The 21,896-nt window shown below is 52.0% G+C and overlaps 2 protein-coding genes across 5 annotated transcripts in view; both read right to left on the reverse strand.

Moving 5' to 3' along the window:
• Nucleotides 1-1,725, reverse strand: part of Itgb4 (integrin subunit beta 4) — a 36,555-nt gene extending 34,830 nt beyond the window's left edge. The window contains exon 1 of one of the 3 annotated variants that reach the window (XM_052194957.1): nt 1,436-1,725. The gene's annotated coding sequence lies outside the window, so the exon portion shown is untranslated. The remainder of the gene's footprint in view (nt 1-1,435) is intronic. The other 2 variants (XM_052194956.1, XM_052194955.1) reach the window with 2 other exon arrangements.
• Nucleotides 1,726-12,388: 10,663 nt separating this feature from the next.
• Nucleotides 12,389-21,896, reverse strand: part of Sap30bp (SAP30 binding protein) — a 30,755-nt gene continuing 21,247 nt past the window's right edge. For both annotated transcript variants that reach the window (XM_052195141.1, XM_052195140.1), the window contains 7 exons: nt 19,735-19,823; nt 17,183-17,274; nt 15,901-15,961; nt 15,609-15,660; nt 14,564-14,622; nt 13,046-13,130; nt 12,389-12,806 (listed from right to left, as the gene is read on the reverse strand). In XM_052195141.1, the coding sequence (XP_052051101.1) occupies nt 12,625-12,806; nt 13,046-13,130; nt 14,564-14,622; nt 15,609-15,660; nt 15,901-15,961; nt 17,183-17,274; nt 19,735-19,823 (620 nt within the window). In that variant the 3' untranslated portion in view covers nt 12,389-12,624. The remainder of the gene's footprint in view (nt 12,807-13,045; nt 13,131-14,563; nt 14,623-15,608; nt 15,661-15,900; nt 15,962-17,182; nt 17,275-19,734; nt 19,824-21,896) is intronic.

The raw sequence follows: 21,896 nt of genomic DNA on the forward strand, positions 1-21,896 counted from the left end.
GCACCACACCCACACGCTACATAATGCAGGCTGCAGATTTGGCCTCCCTGGGGGCCCGATTACCTAGGCAGGTGTGGGCACCAGAGGAACAAACCCGGCTCTTTTCACAGGCCCAGCTGCCACAAACGGACAGGTCGGTAACACACACCCAGCACCTCAGCAAAGGATTACCAAGATCTGCACAGGACCCCAGTGGGAGAGGCTTGCCTCTTGCATGCCTTAGGACAGAGGAGACACTGAGGCTGTGGTGCCCCCCCCCCCCAGCGGCCTTCCAGCATTGGGAGGGTCTGTGCACAGATTCCACAATGAACACACACACACACACACACACTCATACACACACAAGCTAATGGCTATTAAGGGCCTAGGCAGATCCTCGGGTGTTTGTTTTAACCCATCTTGCATTTTAAAAGTTCTAAAAGTAGCCGCCGATTATAGAAACAAGCAGATTTCACATAAAGGTTAGGACTGAGGATGCCATCACAGTGTGTGGCTCTGGCAGGCTGGCCAAGCAGAAGGACAGCAGTTCTTGAAGCTGTAACAGCCCCTTGCCTGCCCTGTCAGCCGTTGGAAATCAGGGTTAGGGAGCCACACACTCCTATTCTGCCTTCCGTCCTCTCCTCAGCCCCCAGGATACTGAGTTTTCACTTTTTAGTTCTGCGGAGGACAGAAACAAACGCGCCACCTGGGTCGAACCTATGCTCAGGGCGTGGCAAGTCTATCGGGAAGAAGGAAGAGGTCTGCCCCTACCCTTGGGAGTCCCTGGGCCACAGTGACAGCCAGAAGGCTACTCCAAGGACTGTGGGAAAGAGTGTGTGGTGGCGGGGGGGGGGGGGGGGGGGGGGGGCTGGGGGGGGGGCAAGTGTTCACAGGACTACTGGGTGAGATTTTGAAAGCTCCCCGAGAAAAGGTGTCTGGAACGGGCTTTGGGAAGAGAGCTGGCTACAGGCCAGCCAAGAGGAAAATCAGGGACTCCCCAAGGCCAGCATGCACCGGGTCACCGCACAGCAGGCGGGTCCTGTCAAGCCAGACAAGAAGCGGGCTTGCTGCAAGGTAATTAGTTGTTCCTCTGCTGTCTTCAGATTGCTGAGGGGAGGCGGGTACCCAGGGGGCTGGTGAGCCCCAGCCTCTACCCACTCCTCTTACCCACCTACCCAATGTCCTCCTCTAGCAGGGGCATCTGATGGCCACTGTTCTCCCCCCCCCCATTCCAACTACCCCACTCCCAGCTGTCCCCTTCCCACATCCTGGCAGGCTTGGCACCTGTCCTGGCAGCACGGGCAGAAGGAGCCAGGGCCTGCCAATCTTCAGGGACGGGAAGGGAAACAAAAGCCCCCGGAGAGAGTGGGTATTCACTTTCCTCTCCAGCCCTGTCGTCCGGGGGACACCCGGGCAGGCAGCGTGCCCTCGGATCTGCAGCGGGAGCTGCACCTACCTTAGTGGGACAACCTCGGACTTGGGCTGCGTTGGATCGAGCTGAGCGCGCGGGCGAGCCCGGCGGGGCAGCAGGGCGGGCGGCGGCGGGCGGGAGCCAGCAGCGCTTTATGGACGGGCGGCGCAGGTAGGAAGGAGGCGCTGGTGAGTCAGGCGGGCTGCATTCCTGCGCGCTGCGCGCACCTGTCGGGGCAGGAGCTGGGGTGTCGCCGCAGCCGCGGGGCCCGCCCCCCGGAAAGGGCTGCGGCTCAACCGGCGCCGGCTCCGAGCCCCGAGCTGCCGCGGAGGGGGCTGGAGGAGGAGCCACTCTCCTCTGCAGCACAGACCGGGGCTCCGGCCTCCCCACCCGTCCAGGCTACTGGATCGGGTCCTCCGGGCTCTCGGGGTCCCGGGTCCGCTTCTTAATACACAGCCTCTGGGCAGTGAGCCCAGCTGGGCCAGTCCCGCTGCCTCGACGGTCATCAGGGTCGTGCGCCACCCTCTTTGTGTGGCGCGAGGATGGGTCGTGTCCCAAACCGGTAGGGAGACAGCACTCTTGGGCTGCTGGCCGCTGGGCTCTCTCAGCCTCTACTGTGTGGCTAGAGGAACCCCAGCAAGAGCTGGGGCCTCTGGGTTCCTTCAGATACTCAAATCTCCTTAAAATGTAATAGTAGCCATGAAGAGGCCACGAGACCTAGCGTGGAGTAGCACTCACGGATTGTTAGTGTTGGTACAAGCTGATTCACAAATCTTGCTGCAGGCTCTCAAGTGTCTTCAGTCCCTGCTTCTGTTTAACAGTGAGCCGGTTGAGGTGCTCCAAGACTCCAACTCGATTCTCCCCGCCCCTAGTCTCACCGCGTTAGCTAATGCTCGGCATCACTCGACCTTCTCGACCCGTGGGGGCTTCAAGCTCGCCCTGTGAAGTGTCAGAGCCAGAGTATGCAGTCTGAAACTCAGCCCGAATTCCTTACCCTTGAAGACCCTGGACTAATGCCACAAGATCTTTAGATTTCCTTGGCTTTGCCACATCCTCTGTTGGTTTTTAAAGTCGAGACTATGACTTTTTCTCACCGTGTAGCCCAGGCTAGTCTTGAATTTGGGGTAATTCTCCTGCTTCTCCCTTGCAAGAGCTGGGATTATAGGCATTCACCATCACACCTGTTCTTTTATTGCTTTCCTTTTGATACGGTGCTTGGAGTGGAACATAGGTCTTCATCCATATCAGCCGTGTACTCTACCACTGAACTAGACCTCCAGACCAGACGATGGCTTCTTTATGGCATTTGCTATACTGGTTTGAAGTGATCGTCCCGCTGGACTGTGGACTCTGAGAGCCCATGGTTTCTTCTCCAACCTGGGGTAATCCATGCCAGGAAAGGGGGAAAGGCCAATGCCCAGGTCTGGCTAGAGAGAAGGGCATGTTTTTTGCCCCAGCCCAAGCCCCAGTCCTGGTGCCTGGTGCATAGAGGGAGATTAAAAAAAAAAAAAAAAAAGTCTGACTGGGCAAGCAAGATGTCTTAATGGGTCAAGGTGCTTGCTGATAAACTTCATGATCTGAGTTTGATTGGTGGTGGGATTCATTCTCTGTGATGTGTACATCCATCCCACCCTCTCAAATAAACAAATGTAAAACGGAGCAGTGCCAGCCTTTCATCCAAGCACTCAGGAAGCAGAGGCATATGGACCTCTGTGAGTTTGATTTTGAGTTCGAGGTCAGCCTGGTGGTCTACATGGTGAGTTTCAGACCAGTCAGAGCTACACAGACTTTGCCTCAAAAATAATACTAATAAAAAACGAATTTTAAGCCAGGCGGTGGTGGCGCACACCTTTAATCCCAGCACTCTGGGAGGCAGAGGCAGGTGGGATTTCTGAGTTCGAGGACAGCCTGGTCTACAGAGTGAGTTCCAGGATAGCCAGGGCTATACAGAGAAACCCTGTCTCAAAAAAAAAAAAAGATTTAATAAATCTTTTTTTAAACATTTATTTATTTATTATATGTAAGTGCGTACACTGTAGCTGTCTTCAGACACCTCAGAAGAGGGCGTCAGATCCCATTAAGATGGTTTCGAGCCACCATGTGGTCGCTGGGACCCGAACTCAGGACCATCGGAAGAGCAGGCAGTGCTCCCAACCACTGAGCCATCTCTCCAGCCCCTTAATAAATCTTCAAAAATATTTATTTGTGAGTATGGAGTGGAAATTAGGGGCCAACCTTTAGGAGTTGGCTCTCCCCTGCATCCTGTTGAAGCAGGGTCTCTTGTTTCTACTGCTGTGCAGGACACTGCAGGAGGGCTGGTCCCCAAGCTCTGGGGTCACTCTGCTATCTCCAGGCCAGCGCATATAGTTTTTATATGGGTTCTGGAGTTCAAACTTAAACATCAGGATTGTGTAGCTAGTGCTTTTACTAGATAAACCAGGGGTCTGTCCATTCTCAGAAGAGGAGGGGAGGAGGAGCTGAGAGGAGGGGGAGGATATTGGAGTGCAAATTGAATAAATAAATAAATTAATGTAAAACAAAGCTGTTAGCCATGCAGTCGTGGTACACATTTTTAATTCCGGCACTTGAGAAGCGGAAGCAGGTGGATTTCTGGGAGTTTGAGGCCAGCCTGGTCTACAGAGCGAGTTCCAGGTCAGCCAGGGGTACACAGAGAAATGCTGTCCCCAAAAACTTTTAGCATTGTGTGTTCCCGTGTCCATGACCCATGTGTGCAAACATGTGGAGGTCAGGGGGCAACTTTGTGTCATCATTTCTCTCCTCCCGTCTTTCTGTGGGTCCCTGGTATGACACTCAGGCCACCAGGCTTGAGTGGCAAGTGTTTTCACCTGCAGAGCCATCTCCCTGGTTCTGCATGTTAATTTTATAAAAGTAAAATAGCTATGGGGCTTAGTGGTCTACAATCAGCTACTTGGGAGGCTATTTAAGAGCACTAAGGTTGTAGGCCTGCATGGGTGACGTGGCAAGTTTGAGGCTAGTCTGGGCAACTTTGGAGACCCTGTCTCACATAAATGGATAAATGGCCAAAGATGTGCTGCTTGCTTAAAATGCACCAGGCCTTTGGCTCCACCCTTAGTAAGACACATGAGACAAAACTTTTTTAAACTTTTTTTTATGTATGTTGATAATTTGATTGCATGTATGTGTGTGAGGAAGCAGGAGTTATAGACAATTGTGAGACATCTGGTGTGCTGAGATTTGAACCCAGGTCCATCTGGGAGGGCAGCCACCACTGCTTTTAACCTCGGAGCCATCTCTCAGCCTCTGTAAAATAAGACTTTATCCACCAGTTCAATCACTTGCTTCAATCAGTTTACAAGTGTTTATGAGCTGCAATGTGAATGAGACCCACCACTTGCCCACGGTGAGTGGCAGCCGGATCCTGGCTCTCCGACATGGGCTGTGCTGCATTCTCCAGGGATGTGCTGGACTTTGCCACAGTCTAACCATGTGATCTAGATCCCGGACTCTATGAAATTCAGGGTGAGGGCGGTAGCCCCTCCTATAACTCAAGCCTCAGAAGGTGGAGAGAGGGGGTGGATCCCGGAAGCTGCTATCTAGCAAGCCCAGCCCAATCAGGGAGCTCTGGGTTTGACTGTGAGATCCAGCTTTGATGAATACGGGAAAGGATGCTTCCTGACAGCAACCTTGGACTTCTATGTGCCTGTACACGTACATATACACAAACCCACACATGTGTAAAATATGGATACACACATACATATACATGTAAATGGAAAAACATGCTGAGAGATGAAAAAAATCTTTTTTTTTTGTTAGTCTTTTTTTTTTTTTTTTTTTTTTTTTTAACAGAGCTGAGGACCGAACCCAGGGCCTTGCGCTTGCTAGGCAAGCGCTCTACCACTGAGCTAAATCCCCAACCCTTTTTTTTTTTTGTTAGTCTTTTTTTTTTTTTTTTGAAAAAAATCTTTTTACCCTCTATCTTCAAAAGTCTGATTTTCTACACTGCTCTATGTTTATGTGTTTTTTTTTTTAAATATATCTATGTGTGTGTGCATGTCTTAAAAATCTCTGTATCAGCCGGGTGGTGGTGGTGCATGCCTTTAATACCAGCACTTGGGAGGCAGAGGCAGGCAGATTTCTGAGTTCGAGGCCAGATTGGTCTACAGAGTGAGTTCCAGGACAGCCAGGGCTACACAGAGGAACCCTGTCTCAGAAAACCAAAACCAAAACCAAACCAAACCAAACCAAACCAAACCAAACCAAAAAAACAAAAATAAAACAAAAACAAAACAAAACAATATCTGTGTGTGCCCTGGTTTGTGGAGATCAGAGGCCAATTTCAGGTCTTGGCTTTGTCTTCTGACTTGAGATGGTTTCTTGTTCGCCACTGCATATGTCAGGCTAGCTGGCCTATGAGCTTCTGAGATGTCTCCACCTAGGAGGACTATGATTACAGACACCTACCTACCAGTTCGTCATGCTAGGGATTTGAACTCAAGTCCTCCTGTCTGTGTGGCAGGCCCCTTTACCCACATAGGGAGCCTCCTCCCAGCTCTGAATGTTATGCGTATTTAGCATTTCATCCCTCTGTACTCCAGCGTGAGCTGAGAAAACCCACTACCATATCTCAGACTGATTCGCCTGGGAAAAAGAACAGCAACCTGTCTATTAGGTAATCTGTGACTCAGTCCATGTTTACATTTCCCTAACTGCCCGGGCATGCCTAGCACAATGATTTCCTTTTGAATCCGTTTTGAATCCTAATTCCTGTTACACACATCTGACCACGTCTCCTTCCTGATCTAGTTTAGCTTTTCATTCTTCACACTGACTTTTTTTTTCCTTCAGGATCAGAGTCTTGGAGGAGCCTAGTGCTGTCTGGTCAGGGAATGCTTGCCGTTCAAACACGAGAAAAGCTGGGTGTGCCAGCATGCTCCTGTAACCCCGGGGGGTGGAGGCAGGTGGCTAGCCAGTGTAAAATCCTGTCTCAAAAAGTCCAGTGGAGGGCCAGCTGGGTAGCTCTGTGGACGAAGGTGCCCCTGGACCTGAGTTCAATCCTGGAACTCACGTAAAGGTGAAAGGAGAAAACCCGTTCTACAAAGCTGCTCTCTGATCTCCACAGGTGTCCCATGGCATGTGGGCACACACACACACACAAATAATAAATAAAGCAGGCCAGGTGTGGTGGCGTGCACCTTTGATCTCAGTGCTTAGGAGGCAGAGGTAGAGTTCAAAGCCCTCTTGGTCTATACAGTGAGTTCCAGGCCAGTCAGGGCTATACAGTATGACCCTGTTGTGGAAAAAAAAAAGTCAGGTGATAACTAGTTAAGAGTATGTGTTCTTCTCTCAGAGGGCTTTGTTCTGGTTCCCACAACCCAGCACTCACATGGTGGCTCACAACCATTCATAACTCCAGTCTCAGGAGGTCAGATGTCCCCTTCTGACCTCCCTGGCCACCATGTACACACATACATACTACACACATGCAGGCAAAACACCCATACACACATTTTTAAAAAGGCACCTGAGCCGGGCGGTGGTGGCGCACGCCTGTAATCCCAGCACTCTGGGAGGCAGAGGCAGGTGGATTTCTGAGTTCGAGGCCAGCCTGGTCTAAAGAGTGAGTTCCAGGACAGCCAGGGCTATGCAGAGAAACCCTGTCTTGGAAAAAAAAAAAAAGGCACCTGATGATCTGATGTCAACCTCCGGTCTTTACACATGCAGGTATGCAGGTCTGTGTCAACCCCGCAGGTGTGCATGCACACACACAAACAAACACACATACACAAAGGATAAGAGAAAAAAGCATGCATTTCTAGAACTACATGTCTATATGGCCAGATGACTGCCAAGGGAATTCCCAGGATGACCTCATTTATTTCTGAGGACCCAGAGTGCTCCCGCCTAGACATCTGCAGGTATTATCCCCATCTCCAGTGTGGTCTGGCCCCCACTCCCTGGTCATTTCCTGCTATGAATGTTCACATCTAGTTGTCTGCTTCTTGGAGCAGAGAGTGCCTTCCTCATCCACCTTCGTGACCCCAGGAGGGCTGGGACCACAAAGATGAGTGATTGGACCAGTTGAGTCTTTGGGTTTCCTGGGAGTCTAATTCCAGCCATCTTCCAATCTGGAATCAGACCAGTTGCCTTTGCCTCTTCCTTTCTTTGCATCTTAAACAAAAACAAAATAAATAAATAAACAAACAGAAACCAAACCAAACTAACCCCCTCCAAACAAGCCAAACAAATAAACTAAAAACTAAAAACAAACAAAACCCCCAAAACCAAACCAAAAAAAACCCCAAAACTCAAAAAACAAACAACAACAACAAAACCCAAAAACAAACAAAACAAAACAAAACAAAAACCAAGAAAAAAAAAACCAAAACACTGGAGCCAAGTTTTGAAAAGCAAAACTACAGATTCTGCTATTCCTCAGAGGAAATGTTATCAAAGATAATCACCATGGGGACCAACTCCAACGCTTGTTCGTCTGAGAAGCACACCAGCTTCTCCCTTCCGTTTTCTAAGAAGCCAGTCTCCTCCCTCCCTGTACACTGACCTCTAAAGAGGTAACTGTTCCTCTGCAGGGACCCAGCGTTCTGGACGGATCCCATCGGTTTCTTCACGTGTAGGTATTAGTGCTTTAGGGCTTCAGGAGTGGACACTATCCTTCCACCATGTGGGGTCCAGGAGAGTGAAGTCAGGTCATCAGGCTTGGTGGGAAGCACCTTTATCTGCCAAAATGTCACTTTTCTTTTATCAACTTCAGGATTAGGATTTGATATGTTGCAATCTTTTTTTTTTTTTTTTGGTTGTTCGGATTTGGTTTTTTGGAGACAAGGTTTCTCTTTATAGCTCTGGCTGTCCTGGAACTCACTCTGTAGACCAGGCTGGCCTCTAACTCAGAAATCTGCCTGCCTCTGCCTCCCAGAGTGCTGGGATTACCGGCGTGCACCACCACCGCCCGGCGACATGTTGCAATCTTAGTGGTGGCAAATACAAGCTTCTTCCTCTCTTCTATTTTTTTTTTTATTATTATTTTGTTTTTTTCAAGACAGGGTTTCTATTTGTTGCCCTGGATGTCCTGGATCTTGCTCTGTAGACCAGGCTGGCCTTGAATTTACAGAGATCCCACTGCCTCAGCCTTTGCCTCCTGAGTGCTGGGATTACAGACACGATCCACCACTACTTGGCTCATATTTTCTTTTTGAAAATATCACTGCGGGGCTGGGGATATGGCTCATGGGTTAAGAGGAATCTGCTCTTGCTGAGGACTGGGGCTCAGTTTTCAGCACCTATGAGGAGGCTCACAATCACCTGTAACTCCAGTTCCACAGGACCTGAAGCTCTCTTTGGCCTCCATGGGGAACAGTTGCCCTCATGGCGCAGAGGTACATATGAAGGCAAAACACCTTTACACATAATAAAATAAACACAAGTCAAAATATGAATAGATTTTTATTTATTTAAAAGTTAACAATTCACTGTAGTTTTTGTTTGTTTTGTCCTGAGTGGCTTGGGATCAAAGAACTGCACTATCATACCCAGCCCACTATTACACTTAATGAAATGAGGCAAGTAGAGAAATCTTCCAAACAGCTCTGTGATCCTATCTCAACCTCCCCCACCTCCACCCCATTCTGGTAACTTTGAGTCTCAAATGGTGGGTCCCACATGCCTGTATCCTCCTCCGGTTTGGTGGGTCCCACACGCCTGTATCCTCAGCTTCAGAAGCTGAGATGAAGACGGCTGCAGACTGGAGCCGGATTGGATGATGAGTTCTCTGCCAGCCTGAGCTACACAGCAAGGCTCTGCTCGAAAACCCAACAGTAAAAATAATCAAGATGGCTCCTAGGCTCAGGAGTCTTCCTTGGTTTCTGGAAGAAGCTTCTCCTTTCCCACTTGGATTCTGAAATCAGCCTTTCTCCCCAGAGCCTGTTGTTTGTGGTGTGGACTCAAGATCTGGGTGCGTTGCTACTGGAGTGTAACGTTCTTTTTTTTATTTTTTATTTTTAAAATTTTTGGATTTGATTTTTAGATTTGGTTTTTTTCGAGCCAGGGTTTGTCTGTGTAGCCCTGGCTGTCCTGGAACTCACTCTGTAGACCAGGCTGGCCTTGAACTCAGAGATCTGCCTGCCTCTGCCTCCCAGAGTGCTGGGATTACAGGTGTGCACCACCACCACCCGGCTGAGTATGATGTTCTTAAATATCACAAATATCCAACTTTCTAATCAACCGGGGAGCTAGCTTTTTTTTCTTTCTCTTTCCTTTTATTTCCCTGAGAATTAGCACCAGGGTCTCCTGCTTGTTGAGTCGCATGCTCTAGCAGAGCCACAGTCCCAGTCCCTATTATTCCCTGCACTCTTGTGTAACTTTCTTCTCTTTTTTCTTCCAAGGATTTTATTCTGAATTACTTGTGCCTCTGTGTGGCCATGCACATGTGAATGACACATGTGACACAGACACGCCCCGGGTCTGTGTCATGGGGTCCAGCTGGAACTGGAGTCACAGTGAGATACTGGACATGGGTGCTGAGAACCAATCCCGGGTCCTTGAAGAGCAGTGTGTGCTCTCTGAGCCACTGCCTTGAATTTTCTCCCTTCCTCCCACACAATGAGGTAAATCTTCTGCACTGTTCTGCACCTGGTTTTTCCACTTTCTCCCGAAGATTACTCCAAATCCATCCACAATATACAAAATAAGAGGCAGATATAAATAATAGCACACACCTGTAAGCCCCAGCTGTTTCTTTGTGTGCAGAAGCACGTGTGGTGTGTGCAGGAGCACGTGTGGTGTGTACAGGAGCACGTGTGTTGTGTGCAGGAGCACATGTGTTGTGTGCAGGAGCACGTGCTTTTGTGTGTGTACACAGGTGGAACTTGATGCTGGGATGTCTTCCTCCATTGCTTCCAATCTTAATTTTTCAAGAAGGGCTTTTCGGTCCTCAGCACATGTCTAGCCCAGCGTCTGTGGGTGCCGGGATCCTGTGCTTGTGTGGCAAGTGCTTTATCCACAAAGCCACCCCATTATCCCAAAACTCCAACTCAAAACAAACAACAAAAAATCCCAAACCAAACCAAATGCAGGCATGGTGGTGCACAGCTTTAATCCCAGCACTTGGGAGGCAGACTCAGGAGGATCTCTTGTTAGTTCAAGGCCAGCCTGGTCTACACAGTTGAGTTCCAGGACAACCAGGGTCATTACATAGAGAAATTCTGTCTTGACCCCATATCACCCTCCCTCAAACCAAACAAAACCAAGCAAAGTATGGAGGTACACCTATAATCCCAGCACTTGGTAGGCAGGGGCAGGAGACTGATTTGAGACTAGTCTGGACAACACAGGGCAACAGCTCTCTTCCCTTAAGGGCCTGGGACCTGGGATTGGCTCAGTGGGCAAACAGGAAGCCCGGGTTTCACCCCAAGCACCTCACTCCGAACATATAAAAACGCAAATTGCAAAAGTAGCTGCCTGCCTGTCACTTGACCTACGGCACAGGGTCACTGGCAGCAGTGGTTAGCCTTATTCAAGCAAGGCTCAGTAACCTAGTCAGAGAGCCTGGGGCAATTAGATGAGCTGGAGCACAGTAAATGTGGGATGCTGCACCCCCTCAGCCCGGGTCCTGAGGTCAGAAAAGTAGCCTGTGACCTGGCAGTGGCGAAGGTCTGGAGATGCCCGGCCAACAGCCAGGTGCTTACCACCCCATCCCCACAGATCCCTGATAGAAGGTGGGAATGAATGCAGGTCACTTGGCATTTGCCTAGCACACGGGAAGTCCTGGATTCAACCCCTCATACCGTATAAACTAAGTGTGATGACTCATGTCCGTAATTCCAGCCCTTGGGAAGCAGAGGCAGGCGGATCCGATGGTCAGAGCCTCTGCTACACGAGCACGTCTAATTAGATCTTGATGGGGGATGCGGCTGACCTCACGTTGCAAAGCTCCTGCTTCACTATCTCAGACCCCTCTCAAAGCCCTTGGGAAGTGTCATTGAGGCTCCCAGGGCTGGCTCAGGGCTGCACACTGGACTCCTGAGCCAAGGTGCTGGGGCCCTCGGATCAGCTACTCAGACCTGGGTGTGCTGAGCCTTCTGCAGGGTGGACCTTACCAGAGTGCTCAGGACAGAGTGCAATCAAGGACAGAAAGGGATAATGGCGACTGGGTTTTCATTTTCAGGATCTCATGGGCAGCTTGTCAGTCCCCAGATCACACAAATACCAAAGATAACCTCCGAGACTTTGCCTCTGTTGGTCCCGCGGAAGCATGAGGACCCTTCACAGCCCCGCTTCCTCCTTTGACACCCGGCCCTTCCGATGAAGGGGAAGGAGCTACCAGAGGGCACGAAAGACAGGCCTTCCCTCCGGCGCTGGGCTGGGAATCTGTTTAGGCCAAGAGTGGGCACTGGTGCTACCCAGGGGCTGCTGCTGGGCAGAGATAACGACACAGGAAGGGCGGGGTGGCAGAGACCTTCCCAAGAGCACAGCCTTCACATAAACAATGAGCTGCCGCCCTGGCCAGAGCAGGAGGTGATTCATCTCCCCCACTGCATGGATCCTGCTGGTCACACTCACTGGGCACTGAGAGGATGAGGGGCGGCCTTGGCCAGGTGCCCACACTTTGCTCCTGCCCTGGGCAGGTTGGGAATCACATCCCAGCCCTCTGTTATCTGGCCTGATTTCAAAAGCCTGGGTGTGTATCAGAAGCGGTGTGGGGAGTGTTTAACTGCACCCAAGAGAGCAGCAGCCTCTGCTATTGCCTGAGAATTGTTGAGACCTGACTTCTGGATCAGGAAGATAGACAACAGGGCAGGACATGTGTCTGGTCCTTCTTGAGCTCCCGCCTGCCCACGCCCTGGGCGCACACTGGGAAGGGAATGACCACGGTAGCTCCCTGGGCTGCCCCTCTGAGCACTCCACAGCATGACAAGCCATTGTCTGTCCTAAGCAACATCCCGACTGTTATGGAGGCGCACGTGAGCTTCAGGTTCATGGGAGAGGCCAGTGCACTTGACATGCCGGGACCCAAGAAGCAGTACTTTTAATTGGGTGAGACCCAAGAGGTGTATGGACAGACCCTGTCCAAGCACACCACTGCCTCTGCTGTAATGTCCTTCCGGCTGGAATGTCACAGAGGCTCCTTGTGGGAGGCATGTGGGGAGTTCATCTCAGTCCTAAACACACAGAGTGCCACCTCCCAGGGTGGAAGCTACTGGGCTGCACAGTCCCGCCAAGTCTTGGGTGTGCTCTCGTCACTGCTTGGCCTTCTTCACGATGGTGCCCACAGCAGAGATGACAGTGGTCTTGGAGCCGCTGGCACTGGTGGTGACAGTGACCACTGCTGGCAGGGTGGCTGTGGTGGTGAGGATGGTGGGCTGTGCTATTGTCGTCACGGGGATGGCAGAGTCCCACTTGCTCTTCCTCTTCTGGGCATCTAGGAGACACGAGAGAGGGTCACGATCAGCACCGACCAACAGGACCCCAAGGGCAGGCCAGAGGTGGGCTTGGGTCCAGGAAACCGGAGGGAAGCCAGTAACCGGGGGGCCTGGCTATGCTCACTCAGCACAGCAAGGCGGAGCCTGGCGCAGACCCGCTCCAGGCAGACCCAGGACCTCTAGCTCTGTCCGGAGGTGGAGGCCGAGGCAGTGTGGGGACAGGGTGAGCAGCCCATACCTGCGACAGCTGTGCTGGCAGTGCTGCTGGTGGTGGCCGTGGCACTGGTTGTGGTGCCTTTCTTGGTGCCCGTTACAAACTCAATCTGGAGGGGAGAGAGGACAATGAGATCATTGCAGAGCCGTGTGTCCATTTCCTGTGCCGTCTGTCTGTCTGCTCCCAGGGCACAGGAATCTGGCATTACACAGAAGAGGCCCTGAAGCCCCTCTTGGCTGGGAGCACCCGGGAGAGCAGGAGGTGCCTGAAGGGGCTCTCACCACTCTTCCGACCATGTTCCCGACAGATGTGGGACCCCTCCCACCATCACAAGTCACTGCACATGCCTGGCACCCCTGCCCACAGTCCCCATAAATCAGCTGCCAGGCCTCTCCTCACACCCAGGAGGAAGTGATGCTTCTGCACAGGAGAAGGGCAGCTGTGGTTCCCAGACCTTCCATAAGCCTGGGGTTTGGAGGGAGGGGGAAAGAGAAAGAAGGGAGGAGATTCACTCAACGGTTAAGAACGAGAAACTTGGGGCTGGAGAGATGGCTCAGTGGTTAAGAGCACTGATTCTTTTCCAAAGAACCTGAGTTCAGTCCCAGCACCTACATAGTGGCTCACAGACATCTGTAATGGGATCCTGATGCCCTCTTCTGTCACACAGCATACATGCAGATAGAGCACTCATAGACATAAAATACATACATAAATTTTAAATAAAAAAGGACAAGAAAGCCAGTCTCTCTCCTCACACCACTCCCACGTTCTTGGCTACAAGGCCCTCAGAGAGGCCCGGCAGCACCCAGGCCTGGAGGTAAGGGAGTATCCTGTGGGTCACAGCTGCTGTGAGGAGTTCAGCCCTAACCGGAGGAGGAGGAGGAGGTGTCCTGATGTCCAGCTAACAGTCTGGGGATCTTCGAGTTAATCTGAAGCTCCTGAAAGACCCTCTCTGATGACACTGCTACAGAAGTGGTGCTTGCTGTCCAAAATGGTGGCTTATGTGTCTCTCAGACATGAGACCCACAGGGACCCACGCAAGCTGGCTGCAGAGGTCAGCTCTGCAGGCTAAGAAATGCACAAACCAGAGCAGGTCTTAGCCTGACTCTCAGAAGGAATCCCAACTTCTAACCAGGCTGGGGAGGCATCAATGAGCGTAAAAGACAAAGCCACCAGGGCTCTGCAATGGGGGGTAAGGAAGGGCAGGATGCAGGGAGCGCTGTGCCTTCCACAGCAACTGAGTGGTGGAGCTTTCTGTGGCTGAGTCGGGGCTGCGCACAGTGGCTGCTGATCTGAGGCCACGGCCAAGGCTGCTCAAAGCCTCACTAGACAATGAAGAGTAGGGGTGGAAGGGGGCCTGGGAAGCCTGACTCTTCCACTCAGCCAGCAGCATCTGCACACCCCACAGCAGTCCACCCCACACAGCACGTCCGCCCCATAGCAGACCACCCCACACAGCACGTCCGCCCCACAGCAATCCACCCCACACAGCACGTCCACTCCACACACAGCACGTCCACCCCAGGGTCAGTCATTACTTACTTTGGTTCGCTCCTTTTTGGCCTTTTCTAATTTGTCCATTTCAATCTTCTGGGCCTTGGCTGTGGAGAAAGGCTGATATGAGCAGTGTGTGACTGAAAGGGTCACTGCCTTGACCTGCGGTCTTTATCCTGGCCTAAAGGGCTGCATGGGCTCAGCAACCTTCTGCACTTGGCAGGATCAAGTGCTAGGCCGTGATCAGCATGGAACATGGCCTGGACCGAGGGTCTGGGGGGGCCACAATCCTGCTGGGAGGGTGGGCTGCTCCTGAGCTTCCCGGGGGACCACCAGCCTACTGACTAAGAAACCCTAGACACAGAATTTTTCTTCTTCTTTTTTTTTTTTTTTGATTTTTTGGATTTGTTGTTTTTGAGATAGGGTTTCTCTGTGTAGCCCTGGCTGTCCTGGAACTCACTCTGGAGGCCAGGCTGGCCTCGAACTCAGAAATCCATCTGCCTCTGCCTCCCAGAGTGCTGGGATTACAGGTGCGTGCCACCACCACCTGGCTAGACATGGAATTCTATTGTAAATAAAAATATTTGTAACTTACTTAAAATAAGATAAAACTTATGAGGGCGACATATACAAGCACTAATGAGCCAGCACCTGGTTTACAGGCTTTTGGCTTGTGACGAGGACTCACAGGCTCAGGCTCTGAAATCACTCCCAGTTCACTGGCCTTAAACCACACATATTCTCTGGCCTGGGGACTCTGGCCCCTGCACCTCTCCAAACCATAGCTCTAGTCTCCTCAACAGGGCCTCCCCAGCCCTTTGGCCAGGTTAGAAACTCTGTTTGCCAAAGGTTTCTGGCTGTACCATAACTCTGCTCACATTAATTCAGTGTCATCAGTGTGGGAATTTCTGTTTCAACTATCTGTCTTCACTGTGTCAAAGTCTTGCCAGCCAGGGACAAAGTTTTGTCCACAGGAGCCCTGTGAACACGGTTTGGCATAGAAACCCCGAGATATGGGTCACCTAAGTCACTGCCTGGATGGCAGAGGGACAGGCGTGTGGATGAGCCGATAAACAGAAAGCAAACAGGTTACCTAATGCCTCATAGTAGGAATCTTCAGACCAGCCATGGGGGTCAAACATATCCTGAAAAAGAGAAGGTTACGCTGCAGTCAGAGCGACCGCCACAGGGTGCGGGGCCTCCAAGGCCTGGGGCGGCAGTGGCAGCAGGCCTGCTCCTGGCTTCTAACTGGCTGGGACCCAGAGACCAAGCCTGTCACTGCATCTGCCACACTACCAGCAGTGCCACTCCAGGGACCTTCTGAGGCGTGTAGTCACACCACTACAGCAAGCCCCACCACTCTCCAGCCCGTGTATAGGACACACCTTGGGGTAGTTGGTGCCTAGCTCATCAATGGCACAGAACTGGATCAGTTTCTCGTAGATGCTGAAAGGGAAGAGAAGGAACCATGAGCAGGCTCTGTGCTGGTCCCGTAGTCCTGTATGGAACCAGAACACCGGCTCGGGAACAATGACAAAGGGATGAATGAAGCCTTTAAAGCCAGCTCACTTCCATCAATGCAGCCTTCCGATGGGACGCCTGCCTCCGCCTCATCTCTGCTCCACACCCTCCTCAGAGAGGCTGCAGCAGGGGCCAGGATGAGGCGGTCAGGACATCTGAACGCTATGCCTAGTGCAGATGTTTTGGCCCTCAGTTAGCAAGGGCCTCCACACTCAGACCCACAGCACTGGCTAGGGGAGGTCCCTGCTGACACAGGGCACCAGCCTCCCTGAGTGTTTTACAAGCCTGAGCATTTGAAAGAATAAGCCAGGGCCAGCTGGGCATGGTGATGCACACCGTTAACTACAGCACTCCAGTTCCAACACAGGGGAGGCAGAGGACAGGGAGAGCAGAGGCAGAGACAGACGTGAGTTCAAGGCCAGACAGGGCTACATAGTGGGATCCTATCTCAGACATGTTGGGAACCAGAGAGCTTGGCTCAACGCCCCCAGCTTAGCTGTTTGCACAGGTTTCTTGAGAGCAAAACATCCCGTGGCTTAGCTTGGTGCCTGACCTATGACTATAATTGATTTTTCCTGTTCCCTTCTCTGGCCTCTAGTATATATATTGCTGGTCTCTCAGTAAGGCTTTGGCATTCTCCTTGCAGAATGACCTGTGTCTGTGTTTTTTAATTCCCCAGGCCTACGCCCGATACTCGGTACAATGGCAGCTCAGGCTAGCATCGGGGGCTTCCTGATATAAGATTTCCTGAATAAACTGCTTGGAGAAGAGTCTCCCGTGTCATCTCCCTTGTTCGGCTGGAAGGATAATGGCGGCCACACAGACACCCCCACACTTTAGACCCCCACACACCTTGTTCCTTTTACCAAGAGGCAAAGCCAAGCTTTTTGGACTGGAAGAGCCTCTGATGATTTTCTTGCTGAATGTCCTCCTTTAGGACCAGGGTGGGGGGCAGAACCCAGCCGGCCTCTCAGCTATCATGGTGGACTGGTTCACCTTGGACCTGTGTTGTGCAAGTAAATCTCTGGTGTGCCTACCATGCATCTGGTGTAAGTGAAGTCTGGGTGGAGCCACCTTGGGCTCTCCTTGCCACCTTCACAAGGTTTCCCTGGTCCCTGTCTACCCACAGGCTCATGCGAGCCTCACCTGGGGTTCCGGAACTCCTTCTTCCTTTGGATGATGTAGTTCATATCCATTCCCTCCTTTATCTTCCGCTCGTAGAGCTTCTGGATCTTATCCTGTGAAGGGGACAGAGGGTAAGCCTGACACAAGCCTGTCCCCCACGCTCCAGCTGCACCCCAGCCACCTGACTCCAGTCAGTCTAACCCTCCACCCTGCTTCTGACCAGAGTTACCCACAGGCAAGTCAAGCCCACATTGGTCAGTTTGCATTGGTGATTTCTCCTGAGCCAGTCTCGAGGTCAGTGTAGAGAGTGGGAGAAAGGTCAAGTCAGAAGTCTTTGGAAGTCAAGAGACAAATGCACAGCTGGCTTGTTAGCTTCCAGACACCAAAAGGAGCGTAACATCTTAAGAGCTGATGAGCAGGTCTGAGGCTCAGGAGACCTGGGAAAGCGTCATCACCTCAGAGGGACAAAGACAGACTTCTGTAGTTGGTCTCAAACTTTCTAGATGCCTTTTAAGAAAATTAGGATGGAACTAGGGCCCCACTGCAGGCGAGGTGCATGCTTTACCGCTAAGTTACACCCCTGAATGTCTTTGTAAGGCATCTGAAAGAGCTGGCTCATGTCAGTTAACTGAGGGTCACAAGCAAGGCCTGGATCTAATCTCTCACCAAAACCCCCCTGGCCTAGGAAAACCAACCAACCAACCAACCAATCAACCAACCAACCAACCAACCAACCCATCGCCAGCATCCAAGCTGGTGATACAGGGCAAACAGACAAAGTCTGTCACAGATGCTGTGACGGCTGGATTTGCCAGCATGACACCAACCTACACATAGCCGGGAAGAAGTTTTCATAAGAGTGGTCTGTAGGCCAGTCTGTTCTGTTTTTTGAGCTCAGGCTGTCCTGGAACTCACTCTGTAGACCAGGCTGGCCCCGAACTCAGAGGTCTGCCTACCTCTGGCTTCTGAGTGCTGGGATTAAAGGCGTGAGCTACCAGTGCCCGGCTTAGTTACAGCTTTTTAAATCACAGCAGCAGAATCCTTTAAACTGACAGCATCAATGTTGCCTCCTGCTGCCAGGGAAGAAGCCCCAGAAACTTGACGCAGGACAGAGCATCCTCTGAGAAGAGTGCTCTGAGCCAGAAACGTGATTCCTGTCCAATTCAAGGGCCTGTGGGAACACTCTGCCTGCTAGGAGAGGGAAGGGCTAGAGGGAGTACCCCAGGCACTTTTTAAGAGGTGACCACTCCCCTGGTCAGAAGGTCAAATCCAGCTTTCTGCTGAGACAGGCATGACAAAACCTGAGAGGTTTGCACAGCACTTTGTTAGCAGGGTGTGAGAAGCTGGCGTGTGAGCTGCTTTCCTTGTGTTCCGACAGGGGCACTGTGGGAAGCCCTTCCACAGGAGGTTTGAGGTGAAGCCTGCCTTACAGCTGCTGTGCTCTGTTGGAGCTTTTGCTGTTTGTTTAACTGCCATGGTTCCTGCCCCCAATAGGATCAGTACATAAATATTAAAGAAAGGAGAAATAATCCGAACTTAAGAGCACTGAAGGCCAGCAGCAGTGACACTGGGGTGGGTGAGGGTTGGGTAGAGGCAGGCAGATCTCTGAGCTTGAGGCCAGCCTGATCTATAGAGTGAGTTCCAGGACAGCCAGGGCTAGAGAGAAACCCTGTCTCAAAAACAAAATCCCAACAAGACAAAGCAGAGGCACACTCGGTGGCTGGTTGCGTCTGCTTGGCAGGCCTCTGGAACTGTCCTCACAGGCTTGAACTTGTTTGGCATGGAGGGTGACGCCATCCTGGGGGGGGGGGGTAAGGGGAGGGAAGCAGAGAACTTAGCCAAGGGAGGAGACTTCTGGGAAAGGAAGAAAATCCGCACTGTGCCCGAGTCCTGGACTGCGGCATTCCTCAGCCCCAGGACCTATTAGTCACCCATCCGTTTGGGTGGTGCCCGGGGCCTGTCAGATAGCTGGGGGCACCCAGAAGCTGTGGATCAAAAGCAGGGCAGGTGGAACCAGTCCACAATTCTGTAGCCTTGGGCACCTGCTCCGCTGTTAACTGAAACGTCCCACTCACAGGGGAACTCACAGAGGAACAAGGAGAAACAACCATATGGGTGAAATCTCAGCTATACTGAGCTCCTATGTCCCATGGGTCGACTGCGCAGATGAACAGCTTCTGTTCTTCAGGCACTTAAAGCCTTAGGTCAAGTCTGAGGGCGGAAGCTGCTGAATCTAGAACGCAAAGATGGACACTGTGCATCTAAGCGCTTACACGGTACACGTCTGCAATTTATTTCACACTCTGTGGATCCTCGGTTTCTTGGCGAGGTTCTCTGCGCAGTGCCCTGGCTCACTGAGGGCAAAGCTGGGACATGGGAACGCAGCATATGGCAGGGGTGGCAATGGTGGCAATCCCTGAGTTCTGGCTTACAGGAAGTATCCAAGACTGCAGGCTCCTGCCCGCCTGGCAGTCTGACTTGATCCCTTTCCCTGCCATGGCCTCTGCAGGTCACAGCACAAGCAGACCACATAACCCAGGCCATCTCAGCCCCACAGCCAGACCTGTGCTTACTTGTAAGTGATTGGAACATCTGCCTGGCGGCTCTGCTGGGATCTTGATTTCATCGGGTGACATGTTGCGGACCCTCTCAGAGAAGGAGGCTGTTGAGAAAACAGAGGGGATTCCAGTGTTGAGAGGAAAGGCCGGGAGCTACAAAAGCACCAGCACAACAGTTCCAGCAAGCGAGCTGGGAGAGCAGAGGGGAGGCGGCCGGGGCTTCTTGGGTCAATGATCTGAAGCCAGCCTTGTGTCAGCCTGGGAGTAGGGAAGTGGAGGGAGAGGGGACAGATGCAAATCACGCATCCTACCAAGCTCCAGCGACTAAGTTTTAAGGAAAGAGCCTGTCTGGAGAAGCACTGGGGAGGGAAAGGGGAGGAGCCACAGTCCAAAGCATTTGCCCATTCTACAGTGTGAACTCTACTGGCCTAAGCTCAGCCTCAGGTTGCCAGTGTGGAGACACTAAACCAACCAAGGCAGGAAGAGACGAGTCAGCTTCATACTCGGCACTGCCCTTTCTGGCTGGCCTGTGTCTGTTCTGCCTGGGCTACGACAAACTGTTGAGGGTTCCTAATGTTTTGGGTCCTGAAGAGCTTATGCATAGGAAGATCTGAACAAAAGGCCTGATTCTGATACAAGAACCACAACTCCCAAGGGCAGAGGACCACTCAGAGAACCACTGCCCACCCAAGCCTCCCCCCTCTTTCCTCATTCCCTTCCCGGACAGCCTCCGGCCACCCCAGGACCTCAGAGTCGGCTCAGGAGCACACAGACAATGGGCCGATTGTTGTAAGATTCTGTCATGCTCTCTGAAACATTCTTCATGAAAAGAAGCATACAGTGAGCAAGGGCGGGCAACACGGGGTGGGGCAGGAGGAGGGCTAGTGTCAAGAAGCCACCACCAATAGCATGTAGCTTGGAACTTGCTGGGGGCCCTACTGTGTGCCAGGTGCGTACCTAAGTCCTTCCTAGGAACAGCTCTAGAGGGTTGAATGGGGTCTGGGGGAAGGCGGACGGCTGCAAGGCCTTCCTGGTTTCTAGCCCAAGGCTGGGTTTATTTTTTTTAAGATTTTACTTTTTAAAAATTACACCCATGTCTGTGTGTGGGTTCTTTGCACATTATGAGTGCAAGTGCCAAAGAGGACACCAGATCCCCTGGAGGTGACATTTACCAGAGGCTGTGACACCAGACATTGGTCCTGCCCAAGAGCAGAATGTGTCAACTGCTGAGCACCCCCTCCAGTCACAATTCTAAAATGATCCCAGGTCTTAAGAGAATAAAACAAAACAAAACAAAATGGAAATGAAAACACAGGCTGGTGTGTGTAGGGGGAAGCCCTCATTCAGGGCCCCAGGCTAGCCCAGATTCCTGGGCTCAAGTGACTCTCCTTTTGATTGGCTGGGACCGCCAGTGTGCACCGCGCACCCAGCATGGGTTAATGTTTTCTTTTTAGCAGATAAGGCTTTGATCTCTGCAGTTACCGTCATGGTGACGTGTGCAGTGCTGAGAAGACCCCGAGGACTCTGACGACTCCCAGGTCAGCTCTTGCGGACTGGGCTGTGCACACTATGAACACCCTGGGTCAGGGTCAGGCTGAGGCAGCCTTAAAGCACAAGCACAGTATTGGGCTTCAGCGCCAACAGTGGGTTGTAACAGGACACACCCTAAGCTGGGGCTGGACCAAAGGTCGTGCCGTGGGCCTGAGACGCAATAGCAGCTGAGAACAGTCTCCACCAGGGGAATACACACTTCCCCTGCCCCGTCCCCTTCTGCCATCTCCCAACTGGCCCTCAGGTAGGGCACTACCCAGCTGGCAGGTAGTCAAGCCAAATCTTGATTTCCTCCTTTTTCCCAGCCCTGGGATAAGCAGAAGTTTGAGGTCTGAGCCCAGGCTTCAGAAGCCACCTGAGTGGAAGCGGGTGGGGAGAGCTGGCCGGAGCACTCTGTGAGCATTCCTAACAAAGCCAAGAAGGCTGCCTTGGCAGGCGGGTGCTGGGCCACAGAGAGCATGTGTGCATGTGACACAGAGAGAGCGTGCCCTTTGCCATTTTCCAGGAAAGCTTTTTAGAAAAACAGGGTGTGCCCCGATTACTATAGCAACGCCGCCCACCCCTGGGATGTAAGTGGTAGGTACGGCAGGACGAGGAGCCCCTTCTGAGCTGGGGTAGAAACAAGA

This window comes from Apodemus sylvaticus, chromosome 10, assembly GCF_947179515.1.
Source record: "Apodemus sylvaticus chromosome 10, mApoSyl1.1, whole genome shotgun sequence".
NCBI classification, from domain to species: Eukaryota; Metazoa; Chordata; class Mammalia; order Rodentia; family Muridae; genus Apodemus; species Apodemus sylvaticus.